Here is a 24,816-nt window from a genome sequence, read left to right as displayed (position 1 = left end):
TGTGTGTGTGTGTGTGTGTGTGTGTGTGTGTGTGTGTGTGTGTGTGTTCATGAGGTTTATTGATAATTCGGAGTATGCTGTGGAGGAAGTGTGGGCACAGTTTCTCCATTTGTGGTGTCATCCATGAGTGGTGGTTGTGGTGTCACCATTAGTGCAGCAACGGATAACACGGTCCGAGCTCCTTTCTTGCAATTTGGGAGGAAAATGTTAGTGAATTATTTGGAGTGCTTGTATTTATTCAGCATTTGACCTGTAAACACATAGTTTATCCTATCTCCTGAGTGAGTTTCACATGTTTTAATGCTTGTCAAGACTTTTTCTTTTGATGTTATCTTATAGTTACTAGCTGTTGTTTGGTGTCAGTGTAATCATGTGAAATATTTACTGTGTATCTTATGCAGTAAGGTGCTTGAGCTCACTGTGTGACTTAAAAAGTGAGAAAGACCTGCAAAAACCTGAATATATCTTTTAAGCAGATAATGTAGTAGCTTTGGACCTTTGACCTTTCATTATTTATGAACCCTAAATACTGTGAGTCCATATGCAACCCAGAAACCAGTTACTAAACTTCTTGTTCTTAACTCATGATATCAATGTTGAACATTGTAGCTATGTATTCACCCATTACTATTAGTAATTATATTATATATTCTAGTGTTATAGTAGTAAGCTTTTTTTTTTAAATAAAAGGAAAAAAAAGAACTTGTAGGACTGCAGCTACCAGTTCTTTTCATAATCAATTAATCTGTCGATAAGTGGTTTAATCGTCGGCCCTATAACGTTCGAAAGCATTTAGAAAATACCATCACAAGCTCAACGTAATGTAAATCTAAAGTAAAAGTAATGTCATCTAATGTCTTGTTTTAATCCAACAAACGAAAATGTAATTCATAGTAATGTAAAGACAAGGAAAAGCTGCATGTTTAAGAAAAAATTAAACAAAAAATATTTGGATGTTTTACGTAAATATTACTTAAATTATCAACTTTAAACTCTTAAAATGTTTCCCTTGCTGTTTTCCGTATCGTCTGTGGATAAGGGAGTCTATCGTTGGAGGGTTTGGTTTCAGCCTCTCTGCGTCCTCGGTAAACTCAAAAGTTTACATGTAAGTTTCAGTTGTCAGCTGCACTTCAAAACTGCTGAAGAGCTGTTAAATGTCGCTGAAACAAAGACAAAACAGTCACTAAAAAAAAACAGCAGCCTTCCTTGCATTGTTCACTGACACTCGCTGTTGATATGAAAAGTATTAATTGGAACTGCTGGCTGCTATTTATTTGTTTGTGCTCCTCCGTGGTTCACTGGCTGACGACGCTGTGCATCAGGAGAACGTTTAACAGAGTGCAGCAGGGCGTGCCCCGCGCTCAATGTGTTACAGTGAACAATGAATCTGAAATGGCTCCGGCTTTATATAGCCAATGGTGATCAATTGACTCCAGCTCTGATGCAGCAGACCGGCTCAGGCTCCTCCGCTCCAGTCGGCGTAGGGTCCTTTGCTTCCTCACTGGTCCGAGTTGATTCTTGTGTTATATTTTCTCCTCCACCTAATGATGAGGTCTTCCAGTACTGTGAGGATTGGGAGAAAATGTTTTGCACTGTTTGCACCATTTCTCTGCCTTCTCATTAGAAGGTCTCTGCCTTTTCTGTCTCTGTAATCTCTGGAAATGATATGAAAATGTTTATATCTGAATTGTGTCCGCCTCATTTCAGTTAAGCAGTGAATTTCAAGGAAAATTCTAGGGATTTAGATATAAGTCCATATAAATATATATACATCTGCAGAAGCATCTTGCACGTAACACGTAACATCTTGCACGTAAAAACTAATCTACAGCCATAAAGAAAGTTAATGAAACCTGCCTTAAGCTATCATTGGCCGTGCTGTGCAGGTGCACACTGGGAATAGAAGAACTTCTGCTGGGTTTATTTGAGTCCATGTTACAAATGGTCCACCGCCCTCTTTGGGATTTCCTTGAACAGGCTCCATTTCCTGTTTTTGAAATCCTTTTTTCCCCCCCAGCACCTCAGAGAAAGTGGAGCATTACAGCTCCGGGTCTTCCTGTATGTGCAGGAGGGTCGGGTCAGTTTGCCAGCACACACAGGAATTCACAAGATTTTGTGTTATCTGTTTGTTTGTTTATTCACGAAGAGAGCTTTGCAAATGCTGCAATAGCGTGCAATCCTTATGTATAGACTCTCTAGGATCTAAACATCGATACATTTCTGTTACTGTGCTGCAATTAATAGTCTGATCAAAGCATGCATTGACCTGCACATCATTGCAGATTTTATTCACATTTGCATCAGCTGCTCAGTTTTTTTGGAAAATGAAAAACATGAAAAAAAGATATTTTTAATGGGAGGATTCTTTTTATTCCACAGAGATCCCGCAGCTTTTAAACTGGTTGAGATGAAGCCTGGACAAAAGACTTGGTGGAGTCTCTTTGAAGAGTGTCTCATTACTGACAAAAACACCTGGACTTCTGCCAGATCTCATAGACGGGCTAACAGAACCCAGTTAATAGGCTCCATTGAAGATTTAAAGCTCGGGTCTATCTTCTACCTCTGTGCCCTCTGCTGTTTTCTCTTTCATTCTGTTGTTGTTGTTGTTGTTGTTGTTGTTGTTGTTGTGGGCAGTGTGCTTTGCTTCAGTGCCTTTCTTTGGTTAGTTGAAAAGAAGAGAAGGAATTAGACTGATGTAGTAAAGCAATGAGGTGCTCAGAACATTCATTTGTCATTTGTTTGACTGCTTGTTTCATTACTATTGCGAGAAGAGTAGCAGTTACATCAAAAAGCCTTGAGTATAAACATGAATGACATAGCCAACCACTGATGCGTACTATAGTTGATATTGTGTCCCTTTATTGTAATGATGCTCTGTTAGCGGCTTCCATTTGGCCTCAGAGGGAAGATGCGAATGTTTGTATAATGAAGAAGGACAAAGAAGTGGGTGGGACAAAATAAGCAGAGTGGGAAATCAAGTTGTTGGACAGATTACGATTCTCCACCTGGACATGAAGCGAGCAGCAGTCTGTTTGTGAACATGGATCAGTCTGGACCGTTTTCCATTTCCAAAGCCCGTTTATAATGAAACGCTCTGTTTGTCATCTTCTGGGCTCTGTGTTCTGACTATTGAAGACTTTTCACATGAAAACTGCAAAATCGAAATGTTTGTTGTTGTTCCAGTCCTGTCAAAAGTAGGAAATCTACTCTGTATGAAATGGGAGATTGGAGCTGAAAAATATGACTTGTATTGTTTACTTCAGTTTGATATTCAAATAGTTTGTATTATAGAATAGCATGCTATATTAAAAGTATTGGTAAGTAATGTGAGGGTGCTGTCAGGGAAATGTAATCTGGTAACTCTTACAAATCACCAGTGCTTAATGTGCACTGTAATGATGTTTTCTTCCCACAAATGGAACTGAAAGTACTAAAATGAAGGTAATTGCTGTGCCAGTATGCAGCTTTCAGGAATATTTTTGTTTTTTTCCCCCCAGAATTTACTGATTCAGTATCCCCATTGTGTGTTTGTGAACACACCCAAGCCACTAATCTGTGGCATCATTTCCTCATGACGAGGACGAAAGCAAAGTCATGTCTGGCTGTGTTCGGATGGACATTTCCAAGAACAGTGTGTGACATTAAGACGACTGGCTGCACCCATTAGTGGCAAATAACCGGTGTCGCTGACGCGTCTGCAGCGGAAACGAGCAGACACTGTAGTTACTGTACTGAAGCTCATCTGCATGTCTGCTGGAAGGATATGGGCTTTGATTGAGCAGTCATGGTATTACCTTGTCTTGATGAAGATGTACAGTGTTGGAGCTGCTGTAAATGTTTCTTTCACCAGATAATAGTTTTTTTTATTATCAAGTAATAACAAGACCCTTAAGAGACGATTCAAGTGTTTTGCATTGAATTTTAAGCGCATGCTGTAACCAGTAATGTTGGGCCCGTCCGTCCTGTTAGACCGAGAAGCATTTGTCTACATTCCTTACTCGGCTTAAGTGTGAATAGAAGAGGTCACGTTGTCGGGAAAGGCATGCATAAGATTACAAAGTAAAAATGACTTGCATATGATGGTTTTGTTTATATGCAAAACCATACCAAAGGGAATTAACAGCTTACATCATGCTTTGCAATGATAATGAAATGGTTTAATGGGCGTATTTGAGGCAGTGCAAGTTACACACGGTGCAGTAAACAGTCTGTTGCCATGTACATTAAACATAACTTCCTGCGAGGCCCCAGATAACAAATATTGCGCAAAGATTGCGTCTGTTTTTTTTTAGTTTTTTTTACAATCCTGTCATGTTTGAATGACGTCATCATGGACATTTATCACAGCAGAGATCCGACCTACGTATGTGAGAAAACAAGGGCGGTTTCACACAGGATTAAATGTGCGATTGAAAAGAAGATGAGGAAATGGAAGAGGGGAACTCACACACCCCGCCTTATGACGCAAGAGAAAATAGCTTGTTTCTGTCTGACTGGAGATCACTCAGACTAGTGTAATGATGCTGAGTTTATTCCCTGCATACAGTGTTTGGCCTACAGTCTGAGTGACATTCAATCAATATTGTCATTTGCTTTAAAACAGAAAGCCAATATTAAAGCCTGACTGAGAGAAGCATGTCAACAAATGTCAAACTAATTAGATGTAGTAAAAAATGTTATTTATGAATAGCTTTGTGAAACTCAAGGGAACTGAATCCCTCCTTTTTAAAGATTTTAAATGTAATGTACATATTTATTGATTCAGTGAAGATAAGATTCAGTAGCCGATGTGATGGCATTCATTTTTCATTTAACACCATTTGATTCAGTGCTACGAGAACAATATTGATTGTAAAAAAATATTGTTTTGTCCTCTGCATCGGACCTGCCGCAGCGCACATCACAGTTAAGAAACAGAAATGTCAATTTTGGCATTATAATAAGAATTGCAAATATATACAGTATGGGCACAAAAGTTTCATAACAGCTTCTGACCTGTTGTTCATTTCTCTGTGACCTGCAAGAGATTACAGAATAACATGCAGAAGTAGGGCACTTCATTTTTTGAATGTGGTACATAAGTTTTTATCTTCCAAAAGCAAAAGTCCCCAGGCTGACAACATTGGCACAAACAAAAAGTTAATAATGCCAGTTTCCTATCTCGTAGACATATTCTTCATGTTTATTCAGAACATATACATTACATATTCATCCAAAGCAACACATATACAGTAAGGATCCCAATGACGAGAAAATGGTTGGCTATCTTCGTTTATCTCCCATTTCCCACGTTTGGCGACATATCGGTGTTTGTCAGCAGTAGTACTTTGACTTAATGTGTCGGGGCCCACATTGTGAAAAAGCTGTCACATAGCTTTGTGTGTGAACTGCCTTCCTTGCACCTCACGGGGGTCACCTCATCTTCCCAGTAAAAATCCTGGATGAACCCTGGTGGAAACATCTCCTCTACTTAGACTGATCGGGCCTCAAACACAAACCGCTCTGCTCGAAGGGAAATTATTCCATTATGGCATTTATATTATGGAAGTGTCGAATTGGCATCGCTTCAGCGTAGCAGCTAATGTGACCTTCATTACTTCTTTTTTTTCTACTCTTGTGTCTCTAGTGATGGGGAGAGAGGTGCTGTGATTCGGTTGTCCTTCACATCAGGTGCTCCGTCCTTGCGGCAGGCACTTCTGTCTTCGTTCTCTGACATTTTCTCTTCTTTTCTGGCGTCTCTTGCTGTACAGCGAGCATGATTCTGCAGAGGGAGTGAGAGATGCAGGCTTCCTTTCACTGTATGCATTCTGCTTCTGTCAACACTTTCTGCAGGAGCTCACTCATCATGAAAGCCTGCTGCCGACTGCGGGGTTGTTAGACTTGTACTGACTTTGTACCTCTGCGTGTATATTGTTAGTGTGCATACATGCGTTGGTGTACCCATGAATAAATATAATAGAATCTGGCGCATCTCATTTTACACAGATCCATAAGTTTAAATTAGCCCCAGGCTGCTCTGGACTTTATCAGCAGGTCTTATTAGTGAGGAGTCCGTGGTACCCCTGTGCCTCTAATCTGTCTGCTGTCGCCCCGCTGAGAATTTTGATCTCTATTAATTTATTTGACATTGCGACCCTCGTGTCCAGCATATAATTATTTCTTGTTCTGTTCTTTTTTTTAAATGATGGTGAGCAGTAACCTTTCTGGATGGATTATCTTTCTCTGTTGAGCATCACCTCGCCTTTTTGTTCGTATCGCTAACGTCTACATGTGTATCTCTGTGTTTGTGCTCTCCTTGTTTAGGTGACTTGGGCCGAGCAACAAGTGTCGAAACGAAGGAAAAAGAGGGATGTCTTCGAAGAACCGATGGATCCCAAGTTCAGAGACCAGTGGTACCTGGTGAGTATTCAACATTAGTGTGCGTCTGTGGGACATAAGTCATGGCTGCACACTGGTTGAGCTTTTTATCCACCCAAAGTCAATACACGTAATTAAATTTCTGGCTGTGATTTCTCCCCCCCCCTCCCCGAGTCATGAATCCAATATACTGCCTTAGTGCGAATGCTGTTGTGTGTCTTGTTTGCAGAACACAAAGCAAAGTCTAAGTAACTTTACTTGAAGGCTTCAGCTTGAACGATAGCATTAACGCTTACAGAGTGCCTTTGAACTCTGAATTGCATCCCAAAATTGGTGGTTTACTTCAGTCCATCTAGCAACAGAGACAGAAAGTGGAGGTAAAAACAGAGCTGATTCACCTTGAATTGCTCTTGTTCTCAGTTGATTGATTTTTTCATTTGACTTGAAGAATGTCACTGATGCGTCGACCTGTTAAAGGCAGCAGTAACAACCCCTGAGATTCTCTGTTCGGCTTCACTCTTCCTTCAATTACTGCGAGGGGGCTTCAGGCGGAAAGGAAATTCATGGTGAGGCAAATCAGACTTGCATCACCAGTTGTTCAAAATGTCTGTGCTTTAACAGAGGCTGACAGACTTCCCCAGTGTGTTGGATTAGTTAGTGGCAATTTGAAAGGCAAATGGGTGGATGACAGGCTGCTGCCTGGTTGTATTAATGTGACTAGATGTGAACGTATGGCAGAATCTATTACAGCTAATCGTATTTCTCTGATAGTAATGCCTGTGATATGTATGGATATGGAGACGTTTTATGCAAAATCTGATGGCATTTTAGTATATTTAAAGCTGCAGATGATTATTTTCATTTTCACTTAATCCGCCAATTATTTCCTTGATAAATCCTTTTCGTTCTAAACATTTTGGAAAAACTGCCCATCACAATTTATCAGAACACAAATGGATGATTGTCCAACCATTAGTCCAAAGCCTAAAGATATTTCACTGACTATCGTACACGATGTGACCAAAGAAAAAGGCAGCAAATCCTCACATTTGAGAAGCTGGAACCAGCAAATGTTTGGAGCATTTTTGTTTATCAAAATAGCTGCTGATTAACTCTCTTTTGATCAACTATTAATCGTTGCAGCTCGGGCATCTTTGCCGGCACATAAGGAAATGACAAATGTTTGATGAAAACACATGTTACTGAAAATATTACCTAAGTTACTGTGCTGATATCTATGAATATGAGGCACTCTGTGGTCCTCATTAAAGAGATGCTGAACTTGTGTAAGTGGGGAAAAAAATTAAATTAATTTCCATTTATAAGTGTGTGCGCTTCCCATGAGGTTGTAAAGCTCATTAAAGCACCAAATAGACTAGAAAACTGGAGCAACACCTTCGATATTTTCGGATCCTTTCCACTGTCGGGATCAGCTGAGCTTCTTTTAGAAGAATATAAACGTCCCTACCTAAGAAGAAGACACAAACAACCTCCATTGTTAGGTTAGCGTTAATCATGATGAAGCTGTTGATTGTGGACCGGTCATATACTGTCCAAATATCTACACTTTTGATGAGTTAAAGAAATCTTTGAGATAGATTGTGTATATTAGATGATAGGTTATTGTGTTAATGTGTGCTCAGAAGTGATGGGATGTAGCAGATGCTTTCAGGTAGCAGGAAATAAGTGTGAACCTCATTAAAATTGAACCTGGCTGGCCACAGAGTGTGGGTGGGTTTGTTGGCAGGGTGTCCTTGGTGGGCAGATGCTAATGGTCAACATCTGCTGTTACAATGAATATTTCATATTTTTCTGATATTTATCTAAATGATGAAAGATGATAAATCGTGCGCAAGCCTCAAAGCTGTACCTACTGTACGCTCACAGACGTGAGATGTGTGCAGAAGAAATGCTGACATTAATGCTGTCACTTGATGAGCAATATTCAAAATGAAACCTTGCACATGCCTCTCTCTGATTTATTATACACTCAGCGTGTCAGCCACAGAAGACCTGTTTCCAATTTGAATCAGCATTGCAGATCACAACATTCAGCTTCAACTGGGTTTCCTCTTGATGGATTAACTGTCAATGACATTGCAAGGATGAAGAACACACCTCATCCGTTTTCTGATAGACTGCACTTACAAGGGTCTGAAACCTGAGAGGAAAATGTGTCGGTGGTACATCGGACACATTATGTTTAACCAGCGGTACACTTAGAAAACGAAGAGCTTTGAACTTGATGAAAGACGGACGTGGCTTTTGACCAAAGGTCAAGATGAATGTTAAAAGCTTATCAAACGGCATACAGAATGATTACTGTGTGCCGTGAACCACACCACCTGTGCTTTGCTTGGTGTTAATGCAATGAATGCAAGCATGGCATTGATGCTTTCAAAGTAGGGATACCCTTTGTAAGCTTATTTACTTACTTTGTAAGCAATACCACCTTCCCCTCATTCAGGGACTTTAGTTGTTCACTAAGAAGGAATAACTGAAATTCAATAAGCTGCATTTTTTTTTTCCTGGAGGCTTCAGTCAAAAGCCCAGTCTTCATCAAAATGTTTTAAATGAGATTTTTTTTATAGTATGCTCTTTCAGATTTAGTTAAAAGTACATTCTTGTCAGCACTCTTGTGTCTCTGAGATAATTAGATTCCATCTATTTGCTTTCTCCATCCTCAGTACAACAGCAACCACCGTGACTTGAATGCAAAGTCTGCGTGGCAGTTGGGCTACACGGGTAAAGGGGTGGTGGTGTCCATCCTGGATGATGGAATAGAGAAGAACCATCCTGACTTGATGCAGAACTACGTGAGTATAACTTATTGTGTTTTCAATGGAGAGGCTGTTAATGCAGCAGCAAACGGCTGAAGATAAGAACAGATTATCATATAAAAAAGTGCTGAAAGTGGCTGATTTATTTTAAGAATAATTTCCGTGCAGACCGGTTCTGTGGTTTAAAATTATGCAGATTTTTTAATACTTGACTGTGTCAAACTGACTATCTGCATCTTTATTTAGGACCCGGATGCCAGTTACGATGTGAACGATGGCGACCCAGATCCTCAGCCTCGATACACGCAGCTTAATGACAACAGGTAGAAATCCACACACGGAACATTTCAATTTCCGCTCTTCTGTCTGTCTGTCTGTTGGCCTGCTCGGGAAACACCCATCTGTGTTTTCTAAATGCCGGCTGTGAGGAGGACGTGTCAGGACGATATTGTACATGTTCATTAATTTGTCCCCCTCACACATATAAACAGGCCTATGGCTGGGGCACCGTTTATGGGAATAAAACTAACTAAAGGCCATAGCCTATGGGCTTTGTCCAAGAGATTTAGATTTTTAGCCATTTAGCAGATATTACTTTGTAAAAATGGGCAATAACTAATATGAATCCTGCCCCCAACTCAGTTTGTGGATTTGCTCTGGCCCCCTAAATCACACAGGCACCAGCGGGGCATTTCTGTAGCCGGGGTAAGTGGACTAAATCTATACTAGGATTAAGTTAGTATGTGAAGAAAACAGCTTTAATGCAGTGGCCTCTGCAGATGGCATTAGGAGTTGTTTACCACCACAGTGATGTCTTGCAGAGAATTGATTGAATTAAGTTCATCAGCATTAATGAAACAGAGCAAATCTCTTGGCTCTGGAGGGTCCTTGCTCGTCTTCCTTCATTCCAACTGCCTACCTCCCGTCTGACTTTAATTTCTAATTCGCTGTAATCTTATGTTTGTGGCGCACTGGCCTGAGAGGCTTTTTTATCCAGAGGCTCACCATGATTACTAGTGATGGGCATGGAAGATTATAGTTTGCCAGGGATGGAAATCAAACGTCCCCAGCTGAGTCAGGGGCCAGGAGCAGGCACCATGAATATGGAGGCCCGGGGGGATAAAGAGCTGCAGAATGGCCAAAACATACTGAATCTATGCCAACGTGGCATCAACTCCTTAAAGGCTTTGTGAAACGCATACAAGGTGGAGGCTGATTGTAGGTAGAGGGTGTCATTATTTTCATACTTAAAAACTAGAATTCTACTTGGGAGCAGAACCACACAGAATTATCAGTAAAAGTTTGGATAAACATGGAGACACTAAACAATATGCTGTCGCTTTGTAGTGCAGCCCAAGATTCTGTGCCAATGCCGCAAACTGTTTTCCCCAACCACCATCAACAAAACCCTAAATGGGGGAATTTCTTGTGGAAGAATGTGGGAGAAGATCCCTCCAGCTCTACAGATCCACACTCTGTGCCAAGGCACGCTTAAGCTCTTCTGGTGGCCCAGAGCCCAGCTGAGACACTTACTATTGATGTTTCCTTCATTTTGGCTGCCCCTTCTTTCCAACCCTCGCTCACCTCAGCCCTTATCTCTTGCCACCCAGCTCTCTGTGTCTTTTCCTCGTGGCGGGACCAATGGAGAGGGGGCATATTTGTGTGCGTTTGTGCCCGTTTCTCTTACTTTACACCGGGTTGCTGCAGATGCATGTGTAAACAACCTGTGGGCGGGATTGAAAATGTGAAAGGCTGTGTGAGACTGTGTCTATTCCCTGCAGAAAGGCCATCTCTGTTCACCTCCATAAGGCCTCCTTTCTTTCCCAGCCTACGGGAAGCAGTGAGGATGGCTCAGTAGCAATGTGGCCATTCACCCTCATGTTTATCTAAGACGGCATGGGATCTCGATGTTTCCCGGTCCATCCTATCAAAATAGTTTCCAAATAGGCATTTTCTGGATTAAACCTGGCCAAACTGGCATGGAGTCTTTTTTATTTTTTTGTAAAACTCAATTCAGTGCCTCGTGATTTAGATCAAGGCTAGCTCTCTGTATAAGACATGGTCTGAATCACACTATTCCACGTGTGCAATTAATGTCATGTTCATTGCACATCAATCATTGTTGGTGGTGGCAGGTTTTGTTCTTGATGATGATGCACAGGAAAAATGAGGTAAACTTACTGAACACAACAAAGGGCAGTGCAGACTCACTACAATGTCTATCTATTCAGAACTATTTAAGGCACAGCAATGGATGGAGGGACCTATTTAACAGCAGCCTGATTCTTTTTTACCTGACCCTACATTAATCTCTCTAGACATTTCCTTCATATTCCTCTCTCTACCATGCCCTATAAACATCGCCAGGCATTTTGTCCTGAAGGCCAGCTCATTAGTAACCCTGCAGAACCATTAACAGACTTAAGAATGAGCAGAGCCAAACAGTTGTTCGGATTTACCTTTGAGGTTCAGTGCAACCCAGAGACTAATGAACAGCAAAGGCTACATCCACGGCCTCGAGAGCCTCAATGATTTAAAAAAAAAAAAAAAAAAAAAAAAAAGAAGAAGTAATTAAGCTAATGTGAGAGAGAAGCACTTACGTGAAGGGAAAATGTTGTTTGCCAGACTCTGGGCGAGAAGTGGGTGAAGATAATAACATCAATACAGAGCTAGACAAGTGCATATGTCACAATATATCATTGCAATATCAGACCCTATATGATGAAATGGTTATGCGTTGCTCTCAATTTAGTTTATGTACAAGTTGAAAGTCTTACAGAAATCCTTTTGATGTATGATTGATGGTTTATTTATTTTCATGTCATGTGCCCAACCCTCATGGGTTTACAAGACACTAAAGATAAAACTCCAGAGGCCAAACATTTCATTCAGTTACCAAATTACAGGTTATTTTGCCGCTTGGTCTTGCGCAAGATATTCTGCCTCATCTCCCAAGATTAGCAAATAGAATCTGCTACAAAAAAAGATTCCCTTCCTGAAGCACAACTCAAAGTTTTGCATAGTCATCCAGCCAAAAGAAGTTTGGGATTGTCAAGGATCACCTATCATACGGGGCACCTCCGAGGATTGCTGTTTTCGCAGCGCTAGAAAAGCTGCAGCATCAGTGGCAAATCTTTATATAATAAGCCAAATAGCTGCTTTTGTGACAGTTTGGTTTTCTTAATGCTTTTTTGGCCCAGTGCAGGTTTGGGTGAATACCTTGCACAACATACACAGTTTGGATACATCTGTATGACAATAGCATGTCTCTTTAGCAAGCCTCCAGAGAGGCGCGGTTCAGGTTTTGCACAGTGATAATGGTTCTGCCAGCTGTGACTATGAATACTGATTGTGTTTGTTGGCCTCAGGCCTGCAGCCGACTGACGTTGCTGTAACCTGAGTTAGTCTCTGTGCCTAGATTCTGCCACGGGGCTTGTTCTCGCTGTAATCGGAACAAGACTTTACTGAAATTGCTCTTTGTTCGCCTGAATCTTCTATTATCACCGTTGCGTATGACGACAATGTATCCGATGCAAAAGGTGTTGTGAAGTTTATTCAAGAGTCTCCTGTTCCTTTTTCCAAGAAGTGAGTGACTTTTTAATCAAGTTTTTTTTTTTTTTTTTTTTTTTTTTAGAGGGATTAGTGAAGTCATCAAAGTGTTTTAAATACAAAGCATGTTCACACTGTAACTGCTGTTGTAAGCGTGTTGAGATGAAAACTGATGCTGTAAGCAGTACACGCACCACTTAGTCTTTAAATGGATAGTTTCCATTATGTTGTTAATGTGCCAGGCACATTAATTGACTTTTGCTTCATTGAGTTTTGTTTTGGTCTGCTGGAAGCTTGTCTAAATTAGAGCGTTGGGTTATTCATTATATCTCAGCGTTTCGTGTCCACAGACGAGGGGACAACATGATGGTGCTTGTGGTAAATTACACCATTTTTTACAGTGCCATTTTTATTAATATAAAGATATATTCACTTGCTCATTTGTGCATGCTTTATGACTCTGCATAACGAGCATATCTGAAAGGGTTTTACAAAAAAAACTAACCAAACTACATCTAACATAACAAAATGTATTGCAGTGTAAAGAAACAAAAGCAACTTCCCAACATTTATGTTTATGTTGTTTCATTTTTAGATGATCACATGATCTTTGCACGGTATAAAAATCAAGTACACCCCTTTAATATACAGACTCGTATCAACCCTTAAACACTTCTTGTTGTACAGCTTGCTGTTACATCTTGACTTGGTCATTACAGCTTGAGTTGGTTCACATAATTGTGGAACGACATCGGGTATTAGAAGGGATAGCGAGCATCTTTGCAATTTATGGAGCGGATTTTCTGAGTGCAGTTGAGAGTTGAGACTAAATGAAGTCGGAGAGTCCTCCAGTGTGTCGGGGAATATATTAGGTAGGTATTACAGCAGTGATGATCAATACTCTGTGTGACTTGTTCACAATGCTGTACTTGTAGTGACATACAGCTCTTTAACCCTGCAGACAATGTCTGGGAGTGGTTTCACTGGACCACTTAAAGTGATCCTGTGCTGTGCTGTGCTGTCCCCTCTTGAGCCTCTGGCCTGCAGGTTGAATCCAGCGTTTGGTTTCATATGTCAGCACAGCAGAACACTAGAAATGTGTGCCTACAGACAAATTGAGGACATTCATTTGCCCCGCCCTCATTGTCAGAAGCCTGGTAGCTTCCTCAGTCATCTCGTTGTAACTGATCATCCTGTTGACCGATGAACTCGGAGTCAAAGTTTCTAATTCGCCATGATGTAATTCTGCATTTGGAGATTCTTCATGAGGTTTTGGGTCTTAAAAGCTGATTCGGTTGATTACCAATTTTAATTTGGTCGAATAAAAAATGGGTATCATAGGTCGAGATTAAATGATTAGCTGAAAAATGTATTAGTCGATGGACAGATAAAACTTTGCAACACTGTTGATCAGGGGTGTAAGAAAATAGCGATGCACTTGAGCATCGCTATTTTATGTTTTGTGAAACTATCAATTCTCAAAAACACTAACAATTTGTAATTGATAGTTTACATTCAAAGATTCATGTCAGACAGTGGCTCAGAAATGGCACAAAAAGTAGTGTAATGATGTTACATGGACTAAATGTGCAAACGCAGAACCCACTGTTCTGATTGCATAAAAAAGTAAATGCTTTTTATTCAGATTGTATGCATATGGTGGTCTGTTCTTTATAGTGTGATAGTTTTCCTTAAATTTAATTTAGAAATTGCCTGTTTACAGGAATGAAGTGCAACCCCCTGTATCGTGAAACGTATTGTATCGCCAGATTCTTTGCCAAATCACAGCCCTAGTTTTGATAATTGTTTGTTAATTTTTAAGCAAAAAGTGTTGCCAGCTTTTTTAAATGTAAACATGTGTCCGTTTCTTGGTTTTCTATGATATGGAATGGATTTTAATTTGTCTTGACATTAGAGACTCTTTAAGTTTCGCTTTTACAAGGTTTCACAAAGAATCTTCTTCAAATTGACCCGAACAGTGAGTGGGAGCAGTAAAAGGATATCTTCTTGTATTTATCTCTCCCAAGAAAAATCACTCCCAAAAGCATGATTATGAAAGTAGTTCTTGCATAATACGATTCATAAACCTTAAGCTTTACCTCTGTAACAGCATTTGTATGATATGCGTCAGTCTCCCATGTAAGTAAGTGACTGTAATGAATGTGTCCAAAGGAAGATTTGGAAAAGGGCTCCGTTAAACACTGGAGGTAAATGCCTGTGCATGCCCGGCATCCCATCACAGACACCTGAGCTGCTCCTTATCATCAGCTGCATCTCAAACACGGATGCTGTAGGACATATGACTCCCAAAGTAAACAGGCCAGCACTTCCAGGAATGTCAAGATAAGGCTCTCTGGAAAATCACCCAGATGACATTTCTGTGTGTGTTACTTTTCTGTCTATAAAGTTGTTTTTATTAGCATGCTGCAGCTGGACCTTGGCCTCCATCTAACTGACGTCCTGTGACACGTTAGAGACGTGGTGCCAATATTGACTGTGGCATTGACATTAACCTTCGCCCTCTCAGCTCATCAGTGTGTCTAAAGAGATCTCGAGGGGCCAGCAGAAGGGTTACAGTTCTCTGACCTTCTGTCGTTAAACCTGTATCTTTAGTGAAAGCAGAAGTCTTAACGGTTATTAGAAATATAGTCAAATAATTATGGGTTATGGCCTCTGTGACCTCCGACCTAAAATGCATTTCAAAGTAGGTGATTAATGAGTTCTTTATTATTCATTAATAATCGTTAATAGCAGTTTTGGCAGGCTACCGTCAGATTAAATGTCCATTTCCTGACAGCAGAAAGAGCCTATTGTGTCAGGGGAGGATGTCTGCTGCTGATGTGCTGTTTTGATTCTTGTGTTTTTGGTTTGGCTGCATACCCAGAGTGCCTTAATGGAAGCCTGCTGGTATAGATGGTTCCTTCAGTAGTGAAAGTCCACTGTTTCTGTTGTTTCCTGATGTGGCACAGTGGTGTTGCCCTGGCTCCAGCATTCCTGTCTGGGAATGGCTTCCCTTCAGTGGGGGATTGCGCCATGGTTTGAAAGGCATTAAGAGTGCGTATCCATCTGGCGGACCAGGGGAATGCACCTGACTGGAATGTGATGATCAGCCCCTCTGTACTGGCTTCTTGGATCTCTTCACTGCGGTGCCTGGAGCTAGGTGTTACTACAGAGGCTCAGGCTTAATGAAAGACCCGTTGTGAAAATGGCAAATCTAATTCACAATTTCCACCCATGTGTGACGGTAGTGTGCCGTCTTATTTCCCTTTTCCTTTAACTTGATTCAGGCCTGCAGTCATTCCAAGGTTACTAATGCTAGCGGGCCATAAGATAGTGTACATCGGTCTCCAATCAATGGCTGGATGTTTTCTTTTAGACAAATGGGAATTCAGATTTATTTAAAGGAATTAAAGCCAAGAACCTGTCTCCACCAGTTTGTTTTTCCTCAGTCTACAGCTCGGTGGAGGAGGGAGCAGGAACTCTCACAAGCAGCCGTTGTTAGACATGCACACTACCTGCGTGTTTATTTAATTATACGTGTATAAATGATGAAATGATGTGTCATTAGGTGAATGACACTTAAAATGGTAAGTCCTTAAACGTGCCTCTTACTTTCTCATCCTTCCTCTGTAGACATGGGACAAGATGTGCAGGAGAAGTGGCAGCAGTAGCCAACAACGGGATCTGTGGAGTCGGTGTGGCCTACAATGCCAAGATTGGAGGTAAGGTCAAATAAAACATGCGGATGATTGATTCGATCTCACAGGCGCAACAAACCCTCGTTTCATCTCAGTTTTCCTCTTTGACAGCCAGAAATGTTGAAATACTTGTTCCGCAGCGCCAGTGTTATTTTCAGCCCATTTCCCAGGCACAGCATGCCACTGAATCTTTCTGAGCATCATCACAGATGTGATGTGGATTGCCAATTCACTGTAACTGTATCGGTTTTGCACGGAGTGACAGTATTGAAAAAGCACAGTGGAAAGCAGTTTCTGAAATGACACGGTGCCATAACGTCGGAATCTGTGTTAAGTTAATGTCAAAATGTATTACTCCCAGCTTGGATACAAGTTGCACCAAATGGCTGATTTAACTCTCTCCTAATGTTCCAGTATCCACTGTGAATTGGTGCGGAAAAAACCCATCATATACACTCTTCAATATAAAATACAAAAGGTACCTGACAAAGTGCTAGGCAGATGTATTTAGAGGCGTCTCTCTAAAGACGTAAGAGGGAGAGCCTCAGAGTTTGACTGCAGTACTGCAAACACAGTCTTTATAGTTTGTTGAAGGAGAAGCACCCTCTGTACGTTTTGTTTTAAAGCCGTGTCAGACGGGCTGAAGTCAGATCATCAGAATACACATTTGACAGGATCTCACTGACGCCCGGGTTGTGATGTCAGTCTCTGCTGCTCTTCAGCATCACATGCTTGATACTTTCTGTCTCTTTCTCTCTCTCCTTTTCTTGTCGTTTTATTCAATCGACAGAAAGTTGCTACTCAAATGTGAGACTTTGTAAATTGAATATTTAAGGTTTTTGGACAAAACAAGCATTTTTGAAGACATCACATAGTGCTCTGGAAAATTATAATATTATATATTTTTCACCATTATCCACACTAGATTTTATTGATGAATGATTAATCGCTTAAAGGGATAGTTCTGATGTTTTAAAGTGAGGTTGTATGAGGTACTTCTAAAGTCAATGTATTACCTAAAGTAGATGATGGTCGGCACGCCACCACTTTGGAGAATCAGGCACAGGAGCAAAGCTATGCACTGCTGTGAACAGCGGCATCACACAGCAAAATAATTAAAAACCACTCATCTACTGTACCTAATACACTGACTATGGATAAGTGTACAAATCCACTTCAAAACATCAGAACTATCCCTTTAACTGAGACATTATTGGCAGATTAATTGATAATGTGAATAGCTATAACAGTGCAAATTGGAGATGGAGAGAGAAAGACATCGCAGCTTAACTAAACATGATTCTATTTGAATCAAGCCTGTGTACTTTACAACTCCCTCACTTTGTACTTCTAATGTGCTACCTTGTTTTCCATTGAGCTTTTAGTGCTCAAGTATTACTGCTAACACCAAGTGCTAGTGTGAAAAGTACACTAAAGACATGGGTCCTGGATTTTGACTTTGACTGCAGTGCCACAATTAATTCTGCACTATTAATGGAGAACATCATTTGATGAAAGCCAACAGTTAGACAGTGACGGAGACTCACAAACAGACAGAAATCTGCTCAGTTATGAGAAGATAGAAAATATGTGAGTGGCAAAATATTGTGAAATATTAATTTGTTTGTTCTAAAAATGATTTTGCACCCTGATGGGTTGTTTGGCTTCTGCCTACAGGAAGGGAACTGTTCTTGTAGTTTCTGTTCCCATTTTTCAAAAGACGCTGTTTGATATTAAGAAAACAACAAAGTTTATTTGTCTTCTTTGTTTCATTATAAAGAGCCCATTTCTTTTATTTCATGCCTACTTCTAGCTCCTGAAGTTTGAACCCCGTCAAAATAGAGCCATAACTCTTTATGATCTCCAGATGGCCAGTACGAATATACCACATGGCATCAGCTTTTCTATCATAACAAGTGGGCTGTGTGTGTGATCGAGTAGGCGGAGCACGAGGCGGCACAGTGTTGTTAAAACCTTCACTTTTAACCAGACTCGAGGATCCTTTCCACCAGCAGAATCAGAAACTAGAATAAAATGAAGAACAGAAACTCAATTTCTGTCTGCGCACATTGGGAGCAGTGTTTGCATGCATGGACATTAAAGCTGATTCTGATCTATCACCATCAGATATCAAAACATTCAAACTAAGATTTGAAAATACATTTCAAACCTTTTGAAGACACAGATTTGTAGTGTAATTTAAAGCAGTTATTTCCTTAAAATGTTTCAAATGTTTGCACCCTGTTTCTGAATTTTGAAGAACATTTCAACTCTTAGTTTTAATGTCTTGATATGTGACTGTAATCTAACCTTATAATGTGATGTATTTAAGTTCAAGTATGAAATTTCACTTTGAGACAAGTTGCAGTGACATGCCAAACATTTACTGAACATCAAACTGACACACAGCACGGCGACACGCGATAGTCCAGGTAACGCTGAACAGCTGGAAGCCCGACACACAAGCGTTATTCTCCAGAACACTAAAAAAATAAAACACAAATTGCCATGTTAAAACCAGGGGAGTGCAGAAGCCTCTGTGACTCCTCTGCGCTAGTGCGCTCACTTGACTCCATGCCAGCTGCCGAACTGTAGCTCATTATTCAGCCAGGACACGCGCCTGTGAAATAGCCCCCGTTGTAATTTGAAACAATATTCCAATTCATAAGTTTGTCTGAGATAAAGGCAGTCCTTCAGGTGAGCCAGTTCCTACCAGTTCCACAAAAAGGAGCAGTAAATTAAGCACTACTTGGTTACTGCCATAGTAATGTTGTCAGAAATATACATTTTCCTTTGTTTTACTTCTTGTTTCAGTCGACTCGCTGATGATCTTCAAAGAAATAGTTCAACTCTTGGGAATATAAGCTTATTGGCTCTCTCACCAAGCGTGTCTGTCTGTTAAGCATTAGTCTGCAGCTTCATATCAAACCACATCGAGTTGGTTTTGCACTTCAGTCTTTATGCTGAGCTAAGCTAACTGACTGTAGCTTCATATTTGTTGTAGGCAAGAATGTAAGTAGCGCTCTTCTCATCTATCTCTCCGTAAGAAAGCAAATTTATTTATAAAAACATTTTTTTTTGTACATCGTATAAACTATATCTGTATGAAAAGGAAATCTCTAAAATTCTAAAGAGGCAAAGTGTACTGTTCATTATATTTTTGAACCAGCAGTTTAAAGAAATGCTTAATTTACTTGACCTTTAATATGATCTGAGAGTCAACGGGCGGCTCATGACACTGTGCAAGAAATAGTTTGAACCTTGATGCATTAACAACCTTGGTCTCTAGTTTTTGGGATGGTCGGGGGTGTTTTGGAAGAGGACTGGAGATATTTGAGTCTCCTCAGCGAATCACATGGCCCTCTCACAGAAGTGCAGGCTGCCATGGAAACACTAGCAGCCCAGTGCCTGTTTGACGCTTTTGGCGGACTTCAAGGAGCCGATGCCTGGTTGCTTTAACCAATATAGAGCAACATGGAGTAACCGGCCCTGCAATGCAACAAAGAGGAACATTTGTGTGATTTTTTTTTTTTTTTTTAATTTTTTTTTTTTAGGAGTCTATGAATTCCCTCCACTCTCTCTGTGGTGGAACGATAGGACAAGCACCGTGTGTGTGTGTGTGTGTGTGTGTTACCTCTGGAACAGCGTTTCATCAATGATTGCTGACCTCACTGGCTAAGTTGTTCACTTCCCTTGAAATAAGTCTGATTCAATTTACAGTCAGACAGTAACATCAATTTCACCCAGACATGAAGAGGAAGAAAACTAATGTTGTCTTTCATATTTTCATTTGGATTTATTTTGTCTGAGAAGTCTGCTGCACACTTGAGGAGGCAGGTCACCCACAATGCAATTGATCTCATTTCATTTCATTTCATTTTTGAACAAGCTCAAGCGCCGAAGCAAATCAATAGAGGTGACGTTGATTTACATGGTGGGGTCCATGAGAACGTCACAGTGGATGCACAAATAACCAACACCAGCAGCATGTCGGCTGTACAAATGCACACAGTCAATGTACAGCATTGCAAACAAGCTTGTGAATATGTAAATCAAACGACACAGCAGCATTGCTTTGTCCCTACACATGTCAAACCTTGCTAAGCATGAGCACACAGTCGGGTAAAACTACAGGGCTACATCGCCATGAATAATGTAGCGTCGAGCCGCTATCCATTCCCTTCACTTTGGTTCTTTGTTTATTAGGTATTCAATTTGATATCAACTTTGACTCCTCACAAAAATAGTATCTATACCCACTAACAAATCCTTTCTGTTCTGTCATCTGGTGTGTGCCTGTTTGTGTGTTTGTGTGAATGCGGATGCAGGTGTTCGTATGCTGGATGGCGAGGTGACTGACATGGTGGAGGCCCAGTCCCTCAGTCTGAATCCCCAACATATTGACGTCTACAGCGCCAGCTGGGGCCCAGAGGATGACGGCAAAACTGTCGACGGACCTGCCAAACTCGCCAAAGAAGCCTTTCTGCGTGGAGTGACAGAGGTGTGTGTTTGTGAATGCTTTTGTGGGACAGGAATTATTTACTGCCTGTGTGTGACTTCCTTTCAGCAGTCAGTAATTGAACTGTTCAAGCATGAGAGAACACAAGCAGGAAGAACAAAGAAATTTTTGACCCTGACAATTATGAATGGAAGGGAATGTCCTCTAAAAGCCACCAGGGAGGAAAATCTTGGAAAATGAATAGAAGCAGCACTGACAGAAATGAAGTATGAAAAGTTTTTCCTTTCAATATTCATTGTTAGTTGAAGGGCGCTTTTTAAACGGCCTGCTCATCTTTTATCTCTCAGCTTTTTCACTCAGTCGGCATGTGGTCTCTAGTGTGAATTAGTGTTTAAGAAGACTTGAAAGACATTTTTGTTGTTGTTGAATTCCAACCAAACAGTTACTAAAGCTTTGAATAACATGACAAGCATTTCTAATCAAAGGCGTCCAAACAGAGATGTTAGGGGGGATTTTAAAAACTAGTCTGTCAGTAAATATCAAAATGGCGATCTGAATATTAACCAAAAAGGGACCATGCGCCACGTAACCCGTCCTGTTGTAGAGAGAGAGGGAGAGGGAGGGAGGAGGGAGGGATGAACACGTCAACAGATTAATAAGCACATCTGCACTCCATGAACAAACCCAATCCTCCAGCTAACTCTGACTCTTGTTATAGAGCAGTAGGATTCCAGGCATGTGCCGTAAAGCTGATTGGGACCACTGACGACTAAGATAATTGTGACAGTGCTGTCAGATGGCGGTGTGGGTGGTGCGTATCTGGTTTTTATCAATGCAGAGAGGAAATGGTTCTGCTCGATACAATAAAGCGGCTCTTAGATGGAAATGATTGCACTTCAAAGGCTGAGAGGTTGAATGATTTATCACAATGAGCTGTTGTCATATAGTGCCTTTTTGTATTGCATTGCTGTCATGCGACGTATAGCTCTTTTTAAATTTACTGAGTGACCACCCCGGCCTCTGGGACTTATGCTGCATTTTAATGGGCCCATTTTGAAATGAGCCCTGAAACAAATTTGCCTTTCTATAATCGGGATTCCTATTAAAGATTGAATGAGACTTTGTTGTTTTCTGGTTAGTGTGGTCCAATGAATGAATGAGTGAGAATGTGGGTCTGTGGTTGTTTTTTCTCTGATTGTCTGACTGTATTGTACATTCTCCAGGGTCGCAGTGGTCTGGGCTCCATCTTTGTGTGGGCTTCTGGGAACGGAGGGAGGGAGAAGGACAGCTGTAACTGCGACGGCTACACCAACAGCATCTACACCCTGTCCATTAGCAGCTCCACCCAGAATGGCAACGTGCCCTGGTACAGCGAGGCTTGCTCCTCCACCCTCGCCACCACTTACAGCTCGGGGAACCTCAACGAGAAACAGATAGTGAGTTGTGGCTTCCTTTCATTCCCTTCCTCTCTTCCTGTCCCTCACATTACCTGAACTTCTGCTTCCATGTCTGTGGTAAAAACGGAAGGATATTTATTCCAAGGGGAAGTTTACTTGAACCCCATCTTCTTCATAGCTGCTGAAATGTTTTAGTTAACAAACGTGTAAACCCATTTCCTTCCTCTTACTACATTAACAAAGCAAATTTGATTTCAACATTTTGAAAGCTGCATTTTTTTACATTCATATTTACTTGCTTTCAATCTTCATCTTCCTGCCTTCGCTGGCGTCAAACAATATAAAAATGTCTCCTTGAGGTTTAAGGTCTCCTTGAGGAATTTTCTGTAACTTAATGTCAAAAAAGAAATAGCCGCCAAACTGCTTTATGGCAATATTTACCGCAGTTGAATCAGCTGAAGCAAACGGGTGCTTTTCGATCACAGAGAGGGCTCAACATGAGGAAACGTATCCCAGACTCAAACTACGACAAGAAGCACTTCAGAAGAAAGTCAGACTCAGACAAGAAAATTAGAACAACTTTGTCAAGTATACCATTCACACAGGAGTGAACAAAAATAGGCTTCATCATGTGGTGATTTCATAAAGATTATTAATTTATTGAATTACTAGAAAACATGCTATATCATGATACATATTGTTATCGAGATATGAAATTATCTGAAGGACATATTTCGGCGTATCGCCCAGCTTTAGCGCATTGCTGTGTTTCTTAGCGGTAGATCCCTGGATAGAGGGAAACCTTTGGCAGGACGGTGAATCGTATCACCCAGGTGTGCGTGAATGTGCATACAAACTGGGGCTAGATAATGAGAAAGATATTTTATCTCTTTAGATGCAAATTTCAAAGTTTCTAAACTCGTACTGTATATTAAATGCATTTACATTTTGTACATACGTGGCTGCAAGTAGCAATTATCTCAATTCTAGTTTAATCTACGATTTATTCTCTTAATAAAGCGACTTGTTTGCTCTCTAAATGGTCAGAATATGTCTTGTTTTATTCGACCAACAGTCCGAAATCCAGAGATGCAGCTTGTTATCACAGAAAGTATTCACATAACCACTGCCTTCATAATAGTTTCAGATGACTGTTTATCTAAATGGACTTAATGATTGATGTAATCATTGTTTCAGCTCCATACATACAGCCTACTTTGAACCTCAGCTCGACTTCTTCTTCCTGTCCTCCCTTTACTTCTCCATTCATTCAGTCTCAGACCATTACAATTATTATGAATTGTGAACGGCTGAAACTCCATCTGGCAATCTGTTGCTGCTTAATATTCTTGTCACAAACACAAAATCACACACGCACAGTCTTTCTTTTTCTAGCATACAGTCTAGCAGCCGGGCCAACTGGACGGACAGCTTATGACATCTCCATGACATGTGGCTGGTCTCTTAATGCCTCGGTGCTGTACTCATTTAATTGTGCTGTCACTCATGAACCCAGCAATGAAGAGAAGGAGTAGAAAAGAGAACGTGGGACCTCTGGGGTTCTGCAAGAGCGAATATGTTAATGTCTGTTTCAGGGTGTTTTGCACTTATATTATCCATCTCGCTCAATTTAAAGAAAGGGGCATACGGGAAGCTCCTGAATGCATAATTAGAGCATTAAAGTCAGTCCTGCCACTGCATTTATTAAGAGATCAGTTTCAGGAGGCTCTGCTTTGGCCAGCACAGGGAGCAGGGTTTTGACTCCAGCTGCTTTTGTATCAGTCTGTTTCACTGACATTGATTGACCTGCCCTGTAGGAGTTTACTGTGGGGGATTGAGGGCTTTTTGCAAAGCAGTGTTCTGTAACCTTTATCCTTCCCGTGATCTTTTTTTGCTGAGTACAAACATGCTGAATCTGCACCACCTTGCTTTGCATTTGTTCAGCTGCAGAAGTTCACTCCTGGGAGATGCCCAGTACAACCACAACGCTCTGCTGTGGGTCATTTAGGAGATTCCTACTGGAGCAGTAGATCTCACTGGTAGTTGTTGAGGGAGGCAGAGCATAAGTTATACGATTTCCCTGCTTTGATTTTTCCAGCTGGTCCAGCGAGCCGTGCTGAGGACGTTTTGCTCTTAAGTTCCTGCTTCTTTATCTGTTAGGCACTATCCGCCGCCAGCAAATACGCATGAGATAGTAAGCCAGGGAGTGATGGAGGGTAAAGTTGTTTTCTCACTTAAAGGAGGCAAATTCACAGTTATGAGGTGAACAGGATTTAAACGTTTTGGGAATGTATTTTTCAATTATTTAGCTGCGAAAGTTTAGGATTTGTGATACCGTCTGAGGACGGACCAGAGTTCAAAAAAACTGAATTGGAAGAACCTTTTTGTTTTGTCGGAGCCGTCTATTTCAGCTTTCCCATGTTCATCTTCCGTAGGTGACTACAGACCTCAAATCAAAATGCACAGACTCCCACACAGGCACATCTGCCTCCGCCCCGCTGGCTGCTGGGATCATCGCTCTTGCCCTTGAGGCCAAGTAAGTACTTATCACCATTTTCCTGAGGCTCCCCAAGCCT

At 41.0% G+C, this 24,816-nt stretch overlaps 1 protein-coding gene across 2 annotated transcripts in view; it reads left to right on the top strand.

The window, feature by feature from the left end:
* The window catches only part of furina (furin (paired basic amino acid cleaving enzyme) a), a 75,309-nt gene that overhangs the window by 37,418 nt on the left and 13,075 nt on the right, over positions 1-24,816 (top strand). For both annotated transcript variants that reach the window (XM_031846583.1, XM_031846582.1), the window contains exons 4-10: positions 6,304-6,399; positions 9,045-9,173; positions 9,384-9,460; positions 16,320-16,408; positions 20,713-20,885; positions 22,067-22,279; positions 24,676-24,776. In XM_031846583.1, the coding sequence (XP_031702443.1) occupies positions 6,304-6,399; positions 9,045-9,173; positions 9,384-9,460; positions 16,320-16,408; positions 20,713-20,885; positions 22,067-22,279; positions 24,676-24,776 (878 nt within the window). The remainder of the gene's footprint in view (positions 1-6,303; positions 6,400-9,044; positions 9,174-9,383; positions 9,461-16,319; positions 16,409-20,712; positions 20,886-22,066; positions 22,280-24,675; positions 24,777-24,816) is intronic.

The sequence above is a fragment of the Anarrhichthys ocellatus genome, unplaced genomic scaffold (genome assembly GCF_004355925.1).
Source record: "Anarrhichthys ocellatus isolate YVR2014 unplaced genomic scaffold, GSC_Weel_1.0 scaffold6, whole genome shotgun sequence".
Lineage (NCBI taxonomy): Eukaryota > Metazoa > Chordata > Actinopteri > Perciformes > Anarhichadidae > Anarrhichthys > Anarrhichthys ocellatus.
This window is presented reverse-complemented; position numbering and strand designations above follow the sequence as displayed.